Genomic DNA, 19,242 nt, shown 5'->3' with positions numbered 1-19,242 from the left:
CTTGAAGCTGCGGGCACCTAGGCGCATCTTCCGTGGCCTGGGAACTTCATGATGCCCAGGGTTCCGCCCTGGTAGAATTCCACTGGCTTCTGCCACCCATCTGCCTCCACCAGGGCGTCCTGTTAGGCCAGAGCTGACAACAGTTCCAAGAAGAGAATAGAAATGCCAGACAGTCCCCCACTCCTCCGGGACCTGCTGTGTCCACCGAGGGAGGCTCCCCTTCCCTCCCCAGCCATGGTCTCTGTGAGAATCAGCTGGGTGAGAAGCTTCTAGAGTGGCAGGTCTGCCATCGGGGCTAGCAGAGGCTGGCTGGCCTCCAACGGCCCCCATGCTGGTTCCCTCCAGGCTTTCCTGGGCGGGCCCTGCGCTCCAAATTCCGGCCTTTCTGGTTTGCAGCTGGTGCGTCCCTCCCTGGGAGGAGGATTTCGCCCAAGGACATGGGGAGGGCGGAGAGCCTTCCTCCTCCCTTTGCTCCGAATGCAGAAAAGGAGGGGGGTTCCATCCCATGGCAAGACTGCCACGGGAGCTCTGCCCTCACACAGACACAGCCTCCCGTCCCAGCCGCCGGTCCCCGTCTCCGACGTGAGCCCTTTGAGCCAAGTGGCAGCCGGCTCGGAAGCTCTGTGACAGGTGTACGTGACATGGCAGAGCAGCTGTCTGAAGAACAGGTGGCCGAGTTCAAGGGGGCCTTCTCCAGGTTTGACAAGGACGGGGATGGAAAGATCAACGTCCAGGAGCTGGGAGCCGTGATGAAGGCCCTGGGCGAGAACCCGTCAGAAGCCGAGCTGAAGCAGCTCATCGCCCGGGTGGACACCGATGGCGACGGCCACATCAGCTTCGACGAGTTCCTGGCAGAGATGGCCAAGATCATGAAGTCCTCGGGCAGCGAGGCGGAGATGCGGGAAGTCTTCCGTGCCTTCGACCTGGACGGCGACGGCCACATCAGCGTCAACGAGCTCAAGCAGGCCATGGCCAAGCTGGGCGAGAATCCTTCCCAGGAGGAGCTGGACGCCATGATCCAGGGCGCCGACGTGGACCAGGACGGGCAGGTGAACTACGAGGAGTTCGTGCGCATCCTCTCTCAGAAGTGAGGCCCGGCCCGGGGCCCATCTCCTGCCTGATTCTGGTCCTCGTGGCTTCTCGGGGCCCCTGCTTCCGTGGCACAGATGTAAAGGGGGAGTCTGGGTGGGGGGTGGGAAATTACCTACTGGAGGGAGGGCCTGGGTTCTGCCCCGTCTGCCCGGTGAGACCTCGGAGCAGCTCCTGTAGAGAAACGGGGAGGCCCCCTGCCTCACTGGGCTGCGGTGAGGGACCCCAGAGCAATGTGATGGCTGACATAAAAGCAATTGGACTCTGAGAGCGGTGCTTGCGCATCTGGTTGGAAACTGGAAAATCGAAGGCCCCGAGCGGTGGCATCTGGGGTTCTTCTGCGCCTCTACGCCCTGCGCTCGGGCCTAGTGGGGGAGCAGACCTGGGTGGGCCAGATGGTCTGCCTTGGCCTCCCCCGCATGCCCCAGGAGGACATCAGGTGCGGGCGGCCGTGTAGGGCTGGGAGGGGACAGAAGAGGCACGTTTCTTTGGTTCAAGGGTCTGCCTGAGCTTCTGGGTCAGGACCGGAGGCCGGAGGCTGGAGCCCGGAGCCTGGGATGGAAACACTGTCTACACCACAAACCATAAAGTCATCACTCCTTGCATTTAGCCAACTGTTCTGTAGGCTCAAATAAAAAAAAAAAAAGAAGTGTGTGTGTATGTGTGTGTGTGTGTGTGTGTGTCCTACACGTGAGATGCAGGGTCTTACAGGTGAAAAAGACAAAGGTGGGGACACCGGGGGATCAGACCCACCTCACTCGAGGGGCCTCACGGGGCAGGACCAGAGGCTCCGGGCTGGACACTGTGTGTCGGGGGCAGCACCTGGGGTGGGGCCAGGGTCTGGCCGCGTCCTGGGGGTGGACGGCCAGGTCCTGGGGCGCCCGGCTCAGGGAGGAAGAGGTTTCCTGGCTGACGGCATCTCACTCTCCCGTGAGAAGCCGTCCTCCTCTGCCGTCCCCCAACCCCATTCGAACGGGGCTTCGTGGCCTTGCCGTGTGGTCCCCACACCCGGACCTGCTGGAGGCTGCCCGCCTCAGCTTGGAGTTCCCACGGCTCCCTCGTCCTGGTCCTCAGAGATGGCTCATTCAAGGGCACCCTGCACGTGAGGAAACAGGACCAGGGTGGCCTCAGAATGAAGTCTGGGTGGGGCGCCTGGGTGGCTCAGTCGGATAAGCATCCAACTCTTGATCTCGGCTCAGGTCACGATCTCACGGTTCGTGAGTTCGAGCCTCACATCGGGCTCTGTGCTGACAGCCCGGATCCTGCTTGGAATTCTCTCTCCCCCTCTCTCTCTGCCCCTACCCTACTTGTGCTCTCTCTGTCTCAAAATAAATAAACTTAAAAAAATAAAATAAAATAAAAAAGAATGAAGTCGGGGGGCTGGGCAGCAGGGGCGTCAGGATCGTGGGGGCTCAGGATTCGGGAAGCACATGATGTTTTCCGGCACTGTCTGCACACAGCCGTGCCGTTCTGGGCGTCATTCAACGGCGGGCTTCTCCTTTCTCCTCCATTCAACGGCGGGCTTCTCCTTTCTCCTCCATGAAACGAGGTTTTCTTTGGTTTTTGGTGACGACTGACTTTATCTTCTCTCAGCTGCAGCAGTTCTGTGGCTCTGGCTCAGGCAGGGGCGGGGGCAAGGGGGCAGTCAGAACCGCCTTACCTGGGGGGTTATTGTAACATACAGGCGCCCGCCCTTACCGCCTGCCCCTCACTCCAGCACGGGTGGTGGGTGGTGGGTGGGTGGTGGGTGAGTGACAGAGCCTGTCCAGCTTGTCCCCCAGTGGGAGGGGCAGGGCCAGGTCACTGGACGGGAGGGGCTGGTGCCCAGATGATGCTTTTCTTTGTTCTTTCCCCCCATTTGACATCTTCAGTGGATCACTCCCGTCTCCTGTGACTCTCACACGCTGCTGCCTCCTTCTTCTCAGTCCTGTGTGCAGAACAAGTCCCCAGGTATGGCCCAGACCCCGCCCCCCCAACACAGCAGGTGTCAGACACAGCAGGGGAGGTCCTGGGTGGGGGCTGGGAATTGGCCGAAGGGCTGGGGGCTCTGAGACAGGGAAAGAGTTTCAGGTCCCCCCCCCCCAGGTTCTGAGGGAGGCGGGGGAGGGGCGGGTGGGTGGGGGGGAACAAGATGACGGAAGCTGGGATCTCCTGGAGGTAAAGATGTGGAGATAAGGAGGTGGGGCCAAGACAGCTGCCAGACCTGGTGTGGTCAGGGGTGGGGAGCCAGAGGTTCTCCCCGAGGTCAGGCTGGGTGTGCTTCCTTCCAGAAAGTCCCCGTCCCCTTAGACACATAGGTCACAGAAATCTGAGTTTCTAAATTAGTGACTCCTAAATACCAAGCTGGTCCGAGATGAAGTTTTCCAGGCTCTGTATGGAAACAAGAGAAATGAAGACCTTTTTTGACCAGCTTAAGTGTATTCAGTTTTTAACATTCTGAGAATATGCTCTTTCTGTATTTTCGGTGTTAAATGTCCTTTCTCCCACAAAGCCACTGTGATGGCAGATGATAGTTTTGTGGGATGTTTTTTTCATGTTCTTCCTCTGACAAACGAAAAGTCCTATCGGTGCCCCAAATTAATTTTGGTATTTCACTGTCCCATGGCCCCAAATGTCTGAGAGCCCACTGCTGGTGCGGGTGGAGTGTAAAAATCTCTTTTCTTTTCTTTTTTTTAACATTTATTCATTTTTGAGAGACAGCATGAGCGGGAAAGGGGCAAAGAGAGAAGGAGACACAGAATCCGAAGAGGGCTCCAGGCTCCAAGCTGTCAGCACAGAGCCCGACGCGGGGCTTGAACCCACGAACTGTGAGATCACGACCTGAGCCGAAATCGAGAGTCGGACGCTTAACGGCCGGGGCCCCCCAGGCGCCCGTGCTGTCGTGTTTCTCACGCTGGCTGTGGCTCCAGGGATGCTGGCTCTTCCCCTCCCCAGATCTCTGCACGTCTACGGTGCACGATACTGAACACAGAGCACACGGCCCTCGAAAGACCGGAGCTCGTAGAGGGGCAGCCCCGGGAGCTAGGAGAGGGGGCTGCTCCCTGGTGGGCTAGGTGCTCCTGAAAAGGGCTCGATGGGACCACGAGGCGGGAACAAAGCAGCGGGCACCCCTCTTTATGTGTTGCCCCAGGAGAGCAAGCGTGGAGTCTGAGGGTCTGGGAAAGGAAGGGACTCTTCAGGTCTCCGGTGAGGGACAGACCGCGGCCCCGACCTCAAGGGCCCCGGGGGCCGCCCCACCAGCAGTGTCTCATCTATCCCCCCACCCAGAGCTTCTTCCACCGGAGAAGAGACCCAGGCGGCCCCGAGGAGGACTGACCCCTGGGGGCTGGAGGGCTGGCGGAGAGGGTCAGCGGGGACCCATGGAGGGGAGCACCTTCTGGAAGCCGGCACTCTGGGTTTTAGGGACTTCCCGGTTGCACCTGACACAGAACCAACTTGAGCGTCGACTGCCAATCTCCCGAAAGATCTTTGAGGGTGGGGTCTGGTTACACCCCCGGGGTTCAGGCAGCAGCCCCGTCCCCAGCCTAGAACTCCAGGGAGACCTGGAAGCAGGCAAGAAGCGTCCCGAGAGCCCACAGGGTTCTCAGTGACTTCAGGAAACTCAGTTCTCTGAAAGCCACTTCTGTGAAAATCCGTTTGCCAAGACTAGTTCCACAAATGGCCAACTTGCCGGTATTTCCCAATTTACTAAAAAAAAAAAAAAAAAAAAAATTATTGGTAAAAACACTGTGAGGATGGCAGAGATTCATATGGGCTGAGATGGCTGACGGCTTTTTGAATATTTCTCTGGCGTTTCTCTCATCCAGTTTAAAGTCTTAGCTTTGTTCAGTGTTCTGGCTCAGGAAATTATTTGTCAGCTCACCTGAACCTCACACCACAATCTGATAAAGATGACCGTTCTCTGTTTTTTATTCTTGTTTTTTTTATATATGTAAATTTTTTTAATAAAAATTTTTTGACGTTTATTTTTGAGAGAGAGAGAGAGACAGAGTGTGAGCAGGGGAGGGGCAGAGAGAGAGGGAGACACAGAATCGGAAGCAGGCTCCAGGCTCTGAGCCGTCAGCCCAGAGCCCGACGCGGGGCTCGAACTCACGAACCGCGAGATTGTGACCTGAGCTGAAGTCGGACGCTTAACCGACTGCGCCACCCAGGCGCCCCTAAATTAAGTCTCTTCTAATAGAATTTCAATATAGGCTGTTGCTTTAGGACTTCTGTTAACTCACGGATGTATTAACTGTCTCAGTCAAGAGGATATTTTGTGTGTGTTTCAGGCAGTATTTGATACAGGCTCTCGGTGTCTGAAGCATGATTCATCCACAAAACTGACATTTAGCCGAGCAGAACTGAGCTAATAAGTCTACTGGAACCAGCTGGGGAGAGACAGCTTTGGTGAAAACAAAACTAATCTGAACTAAAGCAAAGTTTCCCTCAAATCCTTCAAGATCTTACTAATCAGTACATTGATTGCAGACAAATTATTCAACTTCTAGTCCAAACATATTTTAATTTCCATATACTAAATAATACATTTTTTTTTTTTTCACTGAATTGCCCCTGGATTTTTGAAAATCCTAGTTTATATCTGTTCCTGACAGGCCTTTCTTTTAAGGTCCCTATCAAATGCCTCCTCCTCCGGGAAGCTTTCCAGATAGGCAGATACACACCTTGGAGTGCATGAATCTCTCCCTCTTTACACCATTCCCATCAAGGTGCATCGTGTATTACGAGGCCTTGTGAACGAGGCCTGGTCTCCTTCCTCAGAACCCCAAATAATAATATAAGACTCATCAACATTCACACGAGATTGTCAACTCCTTGAGCGCAGGACTCCAGGGCTCTGGCTGATCTAGTGTAAACCCTCCCCCCATCCGCACTAGATGCTGGGTGACCGAGTGGGCTCCTTCCCCCACGAGGCATCACCTCTACCCCTGAGAGATGCCCGCAGGAGTACAGGGGATCTCTGCAATGTCTGCTCAACAAGGAAAGACTGGAGATGTGCCTGAGAGAGAGGACACCTCGCTCATGCCCTGTCCCCCGCGAACCACAAGAACAGTGCGCGTAGATTTAAAACTCCAACGATCCTGTATTAGGCTGCCCCGGACGAACAGAACCGATAGGACGCATAGAGATACGTAAGAGGACATTTATTATAGGAACCGGCCCGGAAGTCCCGCCATCTGCCGTGTCATTCAGCCTGAGTCTTAGGGTCTGAGGATCGAGGGGCTCGGGTATAAATTCTGAGTCTGAAAGCGAGAACGAGAAACGCCCATGTCTCAGGTGGGGGGAAGAGGCGTGTCCCAGCTCAAGAACAGAGATCGAATTCGCTCTTCCTCTGGCTTTTTGTTCCATCTGGGTCCTCGATGGACTGGGCGGTGCCCCCACCCCCACTGGGGAGAGCCACCTGCTGGACCCAGTCCCCCCATCAACCCCGCTCACACACACCCAGAAAGAATGTTTCATCAGCTATCTGGGTGTCCCTCGGTCCAGCCGGGTGGACGCTAAAACCTAACGGCCGCAAGTTCGCCTGCTCTCGGTGTAGAAATGTGGAGTTTCCAGGGCCTGTGAGTCACAGGACAGACGGGGACATCGATGCCATTGTACCAGTTTATAGGGTTTCGGATCAGTGCTCTTCACAGGGCACATCCCCTCCGCCACCCCGGCACAGGGCCTCCGTGGGCCAGATTCTCAGGAAAAATCTAGATAAGACATCGTGTCCCATTTCCTCCGTAAACCAGACCCGATTTGAGGGTCCACAGTATGGCTGCCATACCCCTCACTCACTGGGACTGCTCGGTGACCCTCTAGCCGGAGGGGAGCCGGCCTCTCCCAGCCTCGCACCCCGGAGTCAGGCCTGCCCCTGCCTCCCAGCCACCGCCCAGCCCGCACGCCAGCTCCCCTGCTCCTCCCGCCCTTCTCTCTGGCTTTACCGTATCTGGGAAAGGGCCCAGGCGCCCCATTCTGCAAGCTCCTTCTTGCCCATCTGCAGTTGTTTACCACCTCGGGGCACCCTCGCCTCTTCCCCGCTGCAGACCGTCCTCACGCCCAGGGCACTGGCACCCGATTTCTATCTCACCTCTACCGTTCCAGCCTGTGCCTGCCCTTCGCTGGGACCCAGTGATTCCTTTTATTTTATTTCATTTTTTTAATGTATTTGTTTGAGAGACAGAGAGAGAGACAGCGAGAGAGAGGGATGGGGGAGGGGCAGAGAGAGAGAGGGAGAGAGAGAGAGAAACCCAAGCAGGCTCCACGATGTCAGAGTGGAGCCCAACTTGAGGCTTGAACTCACAAACTGTGAGATCATGACCCGAGCGAAAATCGAGTCAGATGCCATCCAGGCGCCCCTGGAGCCCAGTGATTCCTGTCTCAGCCACACGACTGAAGCACCAGAGAGCTGCTGAGAAAGGCCATACGTGGGTCCCCTGATGTTCTGACCCCCAACTCGGTCCGGGGGCCCAGGCTTGACCACCTGTTTTGCGCTCTCAGGTGCTTGCGTGGCCAAGAATGAGAAGCCAAGGGTAAGGAGCACTGCCCCAGGGCGTCCCTGGAAACCATGACCCACACCCCCAGGTGCCCACACCCCCAACCCCTCCTTTGCTCCACGGGGCAGACGGGCACAGCCTGTGCACAGGAATCCCGGGAAGCAGGCACTGGTCGTCACGGGTTCCTGCGGTGGGAGGTGCTGGGGCACAAATCAGGTCTGAGTCACTCTGTTTGGGAACAAATGGTGCTCTGCTTGGTGACCTGCCAGCCCCAGGACCCACTCTGCCACCCGGAGACTCTGGTGCCAGGCACTTCCCCAACTCGGCTTTCTGCTGCCTTTCTGCCTACTTGACCTCTGACCCAGAGGGAAGTCAAATCTTGGGGAGGGGGCTGTCCGTGCTCTGGGGGGAGGCGTGCTCTCCCGCGTCCAGAGCCTCGTGGTCGTGACAGCACGGTGGAGACGGCGGTGGCGGTGGGGACACCCATCCTGGAGCACCACCTCATCGCGGGTCTGTGAGGACACGGAGGGAAATGTCGCACCAGCCTCTGCCCTCTGAGGGGGACGAGAGGTGGGCAGAAACAACCATATGCAAAGACAGTGGGAGGCAGGTGTGTCGTCGATGGATTCCAGGGTCATGAGACACCGAGGGGTGGCTTCGTGCTGGGTACTGGAGGTGGGGAAACCTCCAACAGGTGAGAAAGCGTTCTTGGCAGAGGCTCAAAGCATGATGGCGGGACGCGCCCTGCCTTTTGGGGCATCCCCACTCCCTGGGAGGCAGGGGAGACGCTGGAGGGGCCCCGTGACAGCTGGCCTCGACTCTCATGAGTTTGGAATTCTTTTCAAATCCCAGTGGAGGCAGTCACCAGCCCTGTGACCCTGGACAAGTCGGTTACGCTCTCTGCTAAGGCAGTGGTGCCCGGAACAGCTTGTTTTCGATAAGGAGTATCATCTGTGCGTTCTGAGTGCACCGTTTTTTCCCCAGAAGATCAAAGGGAGGTTTTAAATCAGAGGAGGTGCACGGTCCCATCTGTGCTCTGGGAAGGTTCTTTCGAGGTGCTGGAGGAAGCAGAGCAGGGAGCCAGGGACCCGGAGGAGGAGGCCGCTTTGATGAGCTGAGCCGAGCTGATGGGGGGGGGGGGGTCAGGAGGGAGAAGTCATTGGCTCTCAGGGGGGCCCCACCCGGTCCACCCCACCCAGGGGGTTACCCCTGTTCTTGTTGCGGTCGGAGGGCCGGCTACCGCTGGACACGAGTGGCCTCTTGCCACATCAGATGGGGAAAACACGTTCAGTTCTCAGAACCGCAGGGAGCCAGAGAGCCTCAGCCTCCGAGGGCAACAGGGCAGAGTGTGCGGCTCATAAGGCTCCCGGGGCCTGCCCGGTGTCCGATGGCCTGGTCCAGAAATGGAGGGAGGAGAGCTCCGAACGCCCTCCGGCCGGGACTGGGGGGGCCAAGAGGTAGAGGTGACCCCAGGGCTTCCTGTGCAACCCTCCCCCCCCCACACCAAAGGGTCTTACCTCCATTCCAGCTGCTCAGGTGTGGGGAAGGGGACTTCCGGGCTACTTCAGCCACCTGCCCTAGGACACGAGGAGGGAGAGAGCACTCAAGGGGCCCGCTCTTGTGGGGACGGGTGTGGAAGAGGCTCGCTGAGTCCTTCCTCCTCCGCCTCTCCCTCTTCTGTCAACAAACACGTGCAGAGCAGGATTATTCCAGGCACCGGTGTTGGTGGTCAAGTAAGTGCCCACCCCACAGCACTGCCCATCAGGGACATTGGGGGCGCTGTCACCACATTGGCCTTGGGACTGATCCTGCCATGGGAACACGGGCCATCTCAGCAGGGCCACACAGCACCTGGCTGGCCTTGCCGACCACTGGGCAGCGGGCACCGTGTGCTCAGGGGAGAGCTCTGGGTTCACTGCACAGCACCCCCTTCCAGGCCCCTTCTCCGCCTGTCTCTTGGACCCCGGCTCTTTCTTCTTGGAAGCAGACCCAGGCCCTGGAGAAGGGCCCTCCACCACCCAGAATGCTTCCCTGCGGGGAGGGGGATGGGCTCCCCGAACTGCCACGCCATTCACTTTGCTGAAGGTCATTGAAATTCTCGAAGTTTTCTCTTTGAGAATGGACCTCCTTCCCAGTGCCACCATGGCGGGCGGGCCCCGCGCTGCTGAGCTGCCCCAGCAAGGAGCCAGGGTGGCACAGGAGGGCAGAGACGCGGGGCAGGGGGAGGCTTACCGAAAGGCGGCAGAGAAGGGGGTCTGCTGCTGCACTGGGGACTTCGCTTCAGCTGTTCTCGTCACTCAGATCTCAGCACGAATGTCAGCCCCTCACAGAGGCCACCTGACCTCTGGTCATGCCTCGTCGTGGGACCTGCTTCCGCTCTGCGGAGCGTCACTGTCTGATGTTGTCCTCGACCGTTTCCCCTCATCCCCCGCCCCCTCTACCAGGACGGGAGCTTCATGATGGCTGGAGTCTGTCTGTCCCGCTCCTTGTCGACAGCCCGGCAGTTGGGTTCCATTCTGTAGGACCGATGAGCATGCAGACGGCCGTCCTTTTCAGTTCCGGGCACCTCCCTTCTCAACGTGGAGACAAGCTGGGACCGGATCAGAGAAGAAGGATCCAGAAGAGCCCGCGGCGTTTGCCCCGGCGGGCTGCAGGGGGGTGTCCCTTGCTAGAGCAGGGGAGGCCTGAACCGAGCTCGCTGAGTACCTGAGGGACATCCTCAGACTCAGACCTGCTCCGTGGGGCCTCAGGGCTACAATTCGGGGCCCAGAGCGGAGGCTCCGCAGGACAGGGCTCCTCCAGTAGGGCCACGCGGGCTCCGCACTTGCTCGAGGTGCTGGTGCGGGTTCTGAGGCTGGGAAGACATTCGGGAGGGCCTCGTCCATCCTGCGGGGCTTGCTGGATGGACACTGACGATGCTGTCAGTTTTCTGACGTTCAACGAACGGTTCTCTGGTTTCCATCGCGGGGTCTGAAGATCCTTGTCTCACTGGAAATAATGAGCGTGCCCTCCCTCCTACCCAGAACTCTAACAACCTCTGTAGTCTCCTCCGGCAGGACACCTTGTAATGGTGGGGGCGGGGGCGGGGGGCATGTGAAGTGGGGCAGAGGCCGGAGTGAGCTCCCGGCCCTCAGGCCACCATGTTTGGGCTGACCGGTCACAGCAGGAGTGGGGGTGGGGAAACAATGTCAGCTACTCACAGAGGAGTAGAGAGAGGGGCGCACGGGCTCCCACGGGATCTTCAGTGCAGCTCGGTCATGCGCGTTCCGAGGGGCGCCCCACATCCACCGGGAAAAGCAGTTTCAGTTTGGTTGGTAAAAACACACTTTGGGAAGCAAGGGTCCCTGGTAAAAAGAGGTTCGGCTGGAGGCTCTTAAAAGCCCTGGAGCTGTGAGGTGGCTCTGGGAGAAGGGAGGCCCTGGGCGGAGGGCGGGGACGCGGGCCCGCCGCAGGGCCAGGCGGGGTCTGCAGCCCAGCTCCACCTGCCAGTTTCCCGCGAGACGGGGCGGGGCGAGGGGTGGGGCTTCCTGCTTTCGGAAAGTGCTGGCGCCGCAATCGGCGTCCTCAGGTCCTCGCCTTCCCCGGGCAGGGGTGGGCTGGGACGGGCCGGGTGGTGCCGGCCGCGAGCGCCCAGCTCCGGAACCGGGACTCAGCTGCACTGTGGGGCTGCGTGCCCCTCGCAGGTCGGCGTGTGCCACTGGTGGCCAGGACAGGAGGCCCGGGAGGGACTGGGAGCCTCCAGGCAGAGGAGACCTGCCTTTAACAGACCGGACTCTGCCACCTCCGTGTTTTCCCTCCTTTTCCCCGCTCCAGCTGCTCAGGCCGACGTCACGAGTGGCCTCGGAGAGCTCAGTTTATGAGTTCTAGAAGGAACAGGCAATACATCTGGGGAGCCTTCGTGCCGACGGTGTGTGGGGTGGCAGTGGCGGGGAAGGGAGTAGGCCGACCTTGGTGCTGACCTTGAGTTAGATCTTGGGCAGTCTCTTGGCCCTGGTTTTTCTGTTTGCAAACGAGGGCGTAGTGATGCCTCTTTCTCTGCAGATTTTATCAAGTTGTTAGAGTCGAGGCCACGTTGGAGCCGCTCGCACACGGTGTGAGCCGTGGTGTGCACGTGCCTTCCCTCACGCTTCCGTGTCCCTGACGGCTGGTCAGAGCCTGTGGGCCGTGGGCCCCAGACCTGCCTGGTGGACTTTTCTTTTGCTTGTACAGTTTTGGGAGGAGCCTGAACCGTCCACAGGGGGCTGCTCCACTTCCTTCTCTGGGTTTTCCATGAGGCACAAGGGGATTTCCTGTCAGGAACCACCGTGGTATCTCTCAGGGCCAGCGGGGAGAAATGGTGGAAACAGAGCCCGTTATCTCTCTCAAAACAATGCTGGTCCCTTGTTCTGCGGGCTGGCAAAAAAAAAAAAAAAAAGTCTTTTCAGGCATGTACTTTTAGACCAGAGGATTGTGTTATGTACATGTGATTATCACAGGGGGTTATAAAAAACCGCTGGGAAGGAATGAGGGGCAGGGGGTAGGAGGGGGAGAGACAGAGAAAAGGGACCCCAAAGATCTTTGAATTCACTGGTGGCCAACCTTTGGGACCTGACCACTGACGGTACCTGGGTTGACTTTAGGACATAAAATGGCGGAAGTGACAAAGGAGAGGGCAGCCCTCCCTTTAGAATTGAGGCAGGACTTGCTAACATAATTTTGTTTTCAGAACACTGATTGTTACTGTTTCCTCCTATTTGTAGCAAGGGAAGCTGGTTTTCTACTTAATAATCATGACATAAGGTGGTCATTTAAAAGAAATACAGAACATGTAGACAACAACATATTCAGTAGAGAATAGGGCAAAAAAAAAAAAAGGCAAAATAGAGATAGTGACTCTCAGATGAGTGACCTTTTGGAAACACAGGGGTAACCAAATGTCCCCTACATGGAGGAAAGGACCCAGGCCACAGAGGGATGGGCCTGACAAGAGTCCCTGAGGACACCAGGGTGATGGGCCTGGGTGTGGGCAGGCTGGAGAGTGGGGGACACAGAGGAGAGACAGCAAGGGACACAGGGAGAGAATGTCGCTTACAGAGACTCCCAGGGAGAAGCAGGGGCTGAGGACTCAAGCTGGAGGCCACAATCTGGCCGCAACCACAGAGGGGACCTTTTAAAGACCTTTTAAAGTCACAGCTTCCAGCTCTTCTGATTCATTTCATCAAAGACTTGGGAAAATTCCATGAGGCCTCAAAACTTTTGTTTTTGCTCATCAAGAAAAGCAGCGGGGCCACTTTTTTTCTGTGACCTGTAGCTTTCGTCTTCCCAGCCCACAGTCAGGCAGAGCAGCGGGGACCGTTAGTGGGGTTGGCATGATGGGCCCGAAGTTCAGAAACAGGAGGACACTACTGACCGTCATGTCCAGGAATGTTGGAGAAAGAAGGTGCACTTCGATGACGTCAGGAAGTGTTCCCTTGTGGACAGGTGACAGCAGACCGGCCTGTGGCATGCATGCATGGGCTCTGAAGCCAGGGTCTCGGGCCAACCCCTTCTGGAAGCTTCTGATGTACACAGAAGTGCAGACAGGTGCCAAGGGGGTGTGCTCTGCCCAGGATTACCCTCCAGGGTGGTCCTGTCTGCATCTCGTCCTCCTGCCGGGCCTCCCAGCTCACGTGGGCTCTGTGGCCCTCAAACACTCCAGCGGTGAAGCAGTTCAGGGATAAGCTCCTGGGCAGAGGTCGGCAGAGCGAGGCATGTATCAGTCAGTCCACAATTGTTTCTTGGGTTCAGATTCATAAGCTGAGCTGCGGAGGAATGGCCACCTGGCATTTTCCTGGATAATCTTCCAACATCGTCTCTGCGGAAGTCCTGCCCACGGCCAATGGGCTCCACTAACGAGCCGCGCCTGCCACTCTGAGCTTGTCCAGGAGCGTGACTCCGATTGGCAGCTGATATTTGATGTCCCCGTTTGTTATCTCCGTCCGTGGCATCTTGACAAGTACAGCACGTGTGTCCCCATTGCAGTCCCTTGGGGGGTGCTCAGCTGCCGAGGGTCGCTGTCAGTCTCTCTGAGCGTCTGCTGTGCAGCTGCCATGTTCCCTACGGTAAATTTCAAGAACACTGGGCCCAAAAAATGAACAACTCGGGCAGCAACAGATGCTGGCGAGGACGCGGAGAAACAGGAACCCTCTTGCACGGTTGGTGGGAATGCAAACTGGTGCAGCCACTCCAGAAAAAAGTATGGAGGCTCCTCAAAACAATGAAAAATACAACTACCCTACGACCCAGCAATTGCACTACTAGGTATTTATCCAAAGGATACAAAAATGCTGATTCAAAGGGGCACGTGCATTCCAATGATTATAGCAGCGCTGTTGACAATAGTCGAATTATGGAAAAGAGCCCAAATGTCCATCGACTGATGAATGGATAAGAAGACGGGGCTTATAGTGTATATAGTGGAATACTACTCTGTGATCAAAAAGAATGAAATCTTGCCATTTGCAACAACATACATGGAGCTACAGGGTATTATGTTGAGTGAAATAAGTCAATCAGAGAAAGAGAAATATCATATGATTTCACTCACAGGGGAAGGGGAGGAAAAATCAGATAAAAACAGAGAGGGTGACAAACCGTAAGAGACTCTTAAATCCAGAGAACAAACTGAGGGCTGCTGGAGGGGAGGTGGGTGGGGGGAGGGGCTAAATGGGGGATGGGCACTCAGGAGGGTGCTGGCTGGGATGAGCACTGGGGGTCGTAGGTAAGTGATGAATCACTAGGCTCTACTCCTGAAATGATTATTATTCTGTATGTTAACTAACTTGGAGTTAAATACAATTAAAAAAAAAAGAACAATAGAATTGAAAAAATAAAATAAAAGAACTTGCTTAAAATGTGAAAAAAAAAAAAGGAAAAAGAAAAAGAACATGGAGCCCATGGGGTTAGATCAGGCCACGCCAACGCCGACCCCGTCGGTCTGTAGAAATACCTCTCTGGCCATTTCCTTGGGATGTAGCAGCAGACAGGAGCTTGAGTCCATTAAGAAAATAAGGTTGAGAAGCAGAAGCAGGCATGACGGCATTGGGGCATTTGGGGCGCATGCAGGATACAAACTGGCGCCAGTGCAACAGCCGTGGGCTCCTGGGAGCCACCATCACGTCCCTGACATGGGGACCAAACATCTGCGGGTCTTCCAGAGCACGGGCCTCAGGGCGCCCGCTTCACAGCCGCTGCACCACAGTGACCCGGCTCCGCGTCCCGTGGCGCGTGAAGAGGAGGGTGTCCTGGCTGGTGGAGGCTGCCATTCGGGGCCCCCTGCACAATCGAAGGCTCTGGTCGTGTGCCTCGGTCTCCCCAGCTTGGCGACTGCCCGCGGTGATTGTGTCTGGGCCTCCCGAGCCCAGGCCAGCAGCAGGCGGGACTCAGGACGGCCCCGGGTGATGCCCTTCTATGCTTTCGGGGAGCTCCCCTGTGACTCCAGGCCTGTGGGGAGACTGGTGATCTGGGGCTGCACAGGGAGCCTGAGGAAGGCCTCAGACCCGGTGGGGCTGTTCCCCGCGCCCTGAGCGGGAATCTATAGGATGCGTGGCCAGGCTGGGTGGGGTTGCTGGGCTGGGCCCTGTCCTACCCCTCTGGGCTCCCCTGCCTGACATCCTCTGGGATTCTGGCCTTGGGCTCGGTGCACCAGCGACTCCCTGTCAGTCACCGGCACCTCTCATCCTGTCACCCGGGTTTGCTGACCAGGCCTCGACCACACAGTTAGCTCCCAGAATGCTCAGAGCAAGTCAGGTCTCTGAGCAAGTGGACCTGGGGCTTCCTGTGCCATCCGACTGAGCCACATGCGAGCCTCGGCTCTGCCGTCGGGCAAACCTTCAGACGCTGTCCGTCATGAGGAGCAAATACAAGAAGTCAGGCTTCAAGGGTCTGGGAAGGCACTGCCATCAGGCCTGGGAAATCAGGGCCGCTGCTCTGGGCTCCTCACTTTGGAGGCCACTAGGGCGTCTCCCCACCTCGCCAAGCCCAGAAGGTCAGGACTCTTCTGGGCCAAGGGGTCATGCCAGCCAGAGCCCCGCCCCACTTCTGGATCACGTTCCTGGTGCACGAAAATGTGGAGTCCCCTCCCAAGTGACCCTGCACCCACTTACAGGGCCTGTTTGCTTCTGACCCGGGGACTGGATCACTGCCATTTGCACACCTTGGCCCAAGGAGCGGGGAGAGAGGGTGTGGGTGTGGACACAACTCGGATGTGTGGGTTGGGCACATGTGAGGCCCCTCTCTGCGCAGGACAGAGCTGGGCAGGAAGAACAGGGGACAGACTGCAGGCTGGAGGCCGGCAGGAGCGGTGGGCCTGGCTATAAACGCATGGCAGGTGCCCAAGAAATGGTCATTCTCAGTGGTTCCGTTATTGGACTGCGATGTTTAGGGGTCTGACAAGCGACAAATCTGGTGGTGTTGTTTTGCATCTAGGAATGTTATCCATGTGGGAGAGAGAGGTGGGGGAGGGAGGAAGAGAGGGAGGAGAGAAGATGAATGAGAGAGAACCCGCTTCTCCATCTGCGAGGGCCGTGCCGCCAGAAGCGGACCAAGCCCGAGCCGGAGGTGCGGGGCCCAGCCCTCCGTGCTGCGGCTGCGATCTGGCTGTACAGCATCGACAGGTCAGTGCCCGGCTGTGAAACCAAGTATGATTGTGAAAGACCAGGGCAGTTAAGGTCAGTTCATCTGCTCTGTCCGCTGGGACGCAGGATTCAGGGAGAGAGGGCAGCCGGCCCCAGGGCTCAGACCACAGCCATGTCTGCTCAGTGTTTGCGTGACCTATGCCTCTGTTCTGGGCCCCGGGAGACAAGCCTTGGTTTCTCGTCCTGATATTTACTTCTTATTTGTTCCCTCTGGCTGGGTCCAAATCCCAGGGCACCGATGCGTTCCTGCAGGCCGGACTCCTCCATGATTCTCCTCGCATTAGCAACAACCCAGCTGAGCTTTTAGGACTTGTATGAGCTATCTATCGCTGCGTAACAAATGATACGAAAACCTCGTGGCTTAAAACTATAATAAACACGAATTATCTCAGTTTTTCTGGGAGCAACCTAGCTGGGGGTTCTGGCTCAGCACCTTTCATGAGGTTGCAGTGGGTGAGGCCTGATTCCGAGTTGGGGGGCTCTTCCCCCAAGTGACCCCCAAAAGCTGGGGAAGCTGTTGTGGGCCATAGGCAGGAGGCTCAGCTCTGCCTTCTGGGGCCTCTCTGCAAGCTTGTTTGGGTGTCCTGACGGCATGTGTCTGGCTTCCTCCAGAGTGAGTGACCAGAGACCTACAAGCAGAAGTGGCTGGGAAGTCACACAGTGCCTTGTCCATCTCCGTCTGTGCCACGCGGACCAGACATGAAGCATTGTGGGAAGGGACCTGAGAAGGTGTGCGTCCAGGAGGCAGGACTCATCAGAGGCCATCTGGAAGGCCCGCCCAGGTCTGGGAGCCTGTGCACCCTGACCAGCTAACTCCCTGTGCCTGGATTCTGGCTAACACAGAGCTGAAATAATTTGGCCTCTGTGGTTCATTCAGTAAACACATTCTCTGTGTTTGGTAGCTCAGAGATTGGTAGCTCAGGTGATACTCAAAGTGGAAAGCGTTGTGTGGCAGCAGCCACAGATCCCTGAGCGGGCGGGTGCGGGCCTGTCGGGGGGGTGGGGGGGCAGAGCAGGCTGTCTAGCAGCGGTAAGGCCCGGCTAGGTCTTTTGCAGGATGAGTAGGAGGTCGCCGGGCAGAGGGAGGGAGGGAGAGAGGGCAGAGGAACAGCGTTCCAGGTGGTGAAGCTGTGTGAGACGTGCAGACCTGAGCGGCCTCGGGTGGAGGGGGGTACACGGGATCTGGATGCTGCCCGGTGAGGGTGCCACTTCTCACACGTGCTCGGATTTCAGAACCTCTCAGAAGCAACGGAGAGCTTCACATCCCTTGAACGTGGGCTGTTGGGTGGACAGACGCTAAGGCTGTGCTTGTCTGTTACCGCAACAAAGAAGCTCATTGGAAAGTTCTGGCAGATCAAGCCTGGAGGACCTGGCTGTGAGTTACAACAGCAGGGAAAGACAGAAATAGTTTCCATGGCTGGAAAAGATTGTTCCATGCGCCTTCCCTGTAGGCAAACGTGGTTTCGTGGTTGCTCGCAGATAGGGTGTGCAGGGGTGTGTATCTGCACGCCCTGTGCGCCATTTCCTTTGGGAAAAGCGTGTTACCCGCGGGGACGAGCACTCGTGACCACAGGTGTGCCCAGACCCCGAGAGTCTAAAGGCCGTGTCTGCAGAGTTTCCAGCTACATCTGCCACCCCGTAAGATGCACTACACCTTGGATGGAATGGAAGGGTGCTACGCTGGCTATTTTATACGTGTGGCTTGTGAGGTTTGCCCCGCGTCTCAGGTCACCAGTTCCTTTGGGGCACAGACTTTGTGCTCAGCCCCTCCCTCCTGTCCTGTCCCTAGAGAGGGTCTGTGCAGAAGCATCGGAGATGGGATAGGAAACAGGGGTTCCAGCTCCACGCTGAGCTTTGCTCCCCCAGATCTTCCCCCTCCTCCCTCTCCACGGGCCCTCAGGGAGCACTCCCCTCTCCCCCTGCCCTGTGATCACAGGATCCACATTCCTCCGACGGTTGGGTGGGGAGTGGAGGGCTGAGCTCACACCTGGAAATCACCCAAGAAGAAGAGAACACAGGCAGGCAGGCAGGCAGGCGCGGGCAGGGTGTGCTGGGGGCCGGGGAGGAGACACACGAGGTCTACGCTTGAGGGTTGGCAGAGGGTGGTGATGTCAGACTACACTCCTTTCCAGCCCTGGAGCAGTTTCCAGGCGTGGAGGGGGCCTGACGCCAGCCTCCCAGGTCACGCCAACTGACAGCAGGAGCTTGAACTGCTGGAAGCAGGGCCTGGACCCATCACCCAGTGCAGCCTGGCTCCCCATGATCTCATCCTCGACTCTACTGGGGTGAGCGCCCAGCCCTGGGTGGGGTTGTGCAGATGGAACCCAGGCCCTGCGTCCCTTGCCCGGCAGAGGCGGAGGAGGGAAGAGAGGTGCCAAGGCGGTGAGCCTCTACCCCGTGTTGGTGGACCCCAGCTGAGGCCAGCTCCCATCCCAGGCTCGCCTTGGGGAGGACAGATGAGGTTCGGAGGTCCCCTCCCCAGCCAGCTGGGGCGTGGCTGCTGACTCTGCTACCTTCGTCCTCTGCCCCCTGTGAGCGGAGGGGGCCCGGCCTCGCTCACCCTCACTCCCTAGGCCCTGGCTGCTCCGAGTGGCCGGGGCCGGTGTCAGAGGCGGAGACCCCGGCCTTGGGACGCGGTTTCCCTAGGCAGCCATGGTTCGAGAGCGCGGCTTGTGGCGCAGACGCATCCACGCGGGTCACTTTTTCTCACTTGGCTGAGCATTTCCATCCCATGTCTGATACCCCTAGTGGTACTCCAATTTTGGTCTCTGTAGATAGGACTTAAAAGATGTGTCTTCCTAACTGCACATGTTTTCCTGGGTCTGGGTAATGGCTTTTCTCTTTCCAAGAATAGACTTTCTTCAGTGCAGCTTTAGGTGCACAAACAAAGCAGGTGGAAAGTGTAGATTTCCCACCGGCCTCTGCTCCCGTTCCCCCTCAGCCTCCCCTACCATCGACATCCCCCACCAGAGCGGGACGATGGCCTGTGAACCGTCACCCCAAGTCCATAGCTTACATTA

The 19,242-nt window shown here is 57.5% G+C and overlaps 1 protein-coding gene and 1 long non-coding RNA gene across 2 annotated transcripts; one reads left to right on the top strand and one right to left on the bottom strand.

Annotated features, from left to right (window-relative positions):
* The first annotated feature begins 384 nt into the window (after positions 1 to 384).
* LOC125918569 (calmodulin-like) lies at positions 385 to 1,784 on the top strand. Its single transcript, XM_049624564.1, has one exon. The coding sequence runs from the start codon at positions 438 to 440 to the stop codon at positions 1,089 to 1,091; it is 654 nt and encodes a 217-aa protein (XP_049480521.1). The 5' UTR covers positions 385 to 437; the 3' UTR covers positions 1,092 to 1,784.
* Positions 1,785 to 6,199: 4,415 nt separating this feature from the next.
* Positions 6,200 to 9,229, bottom strand: LOC125918577 (uncharacterized). Its single transcript, XR_007456483.1, has 3 exons — positions 9,086 to 9,229; positions 6,532 to 7,796; positions 6,200 to 6,332 (listed from the first exon to the last, which is right to left on the bottom strand). It is a non-coding gene; the product is annotated as an uncharacterized LOC125918577 (long non-coding RNA).
* Positions 9,230 to 19,242: the final 10,013 nt, after the last annotated feature.

This window comes from Panthera uncia, chromosome B4 (genome assembly GCF_023721935.1).
Source record: "Panthera uncia isolate 11264 chromosome B4, Puncia_PCG_1.0, whole genome shotgun sequence".
In the NCBI taxonomy this organism is placed as follows: domain Eukaryota; kingdom Metazoa; phylum Chordata; class Mammalia; order Carnivora; family Felidae; genus Panthera; species Panthera uncia.
The sequence above is the reverse complement of the archived record's forward strand: the minus strand, read 5'-3'. Positions and strand labels throughout refer to the sequence as shown.

What these genes read in the sequence shown, in the direction of transcription:
- LOC125918569 (XM_049624564.1), top strand. Translation starts at nt 438, where the DNA reads ATGGGGAGGGCGGAGAGCCTTCCTCCTCCCTTTGCTCCGAATGCAGAA.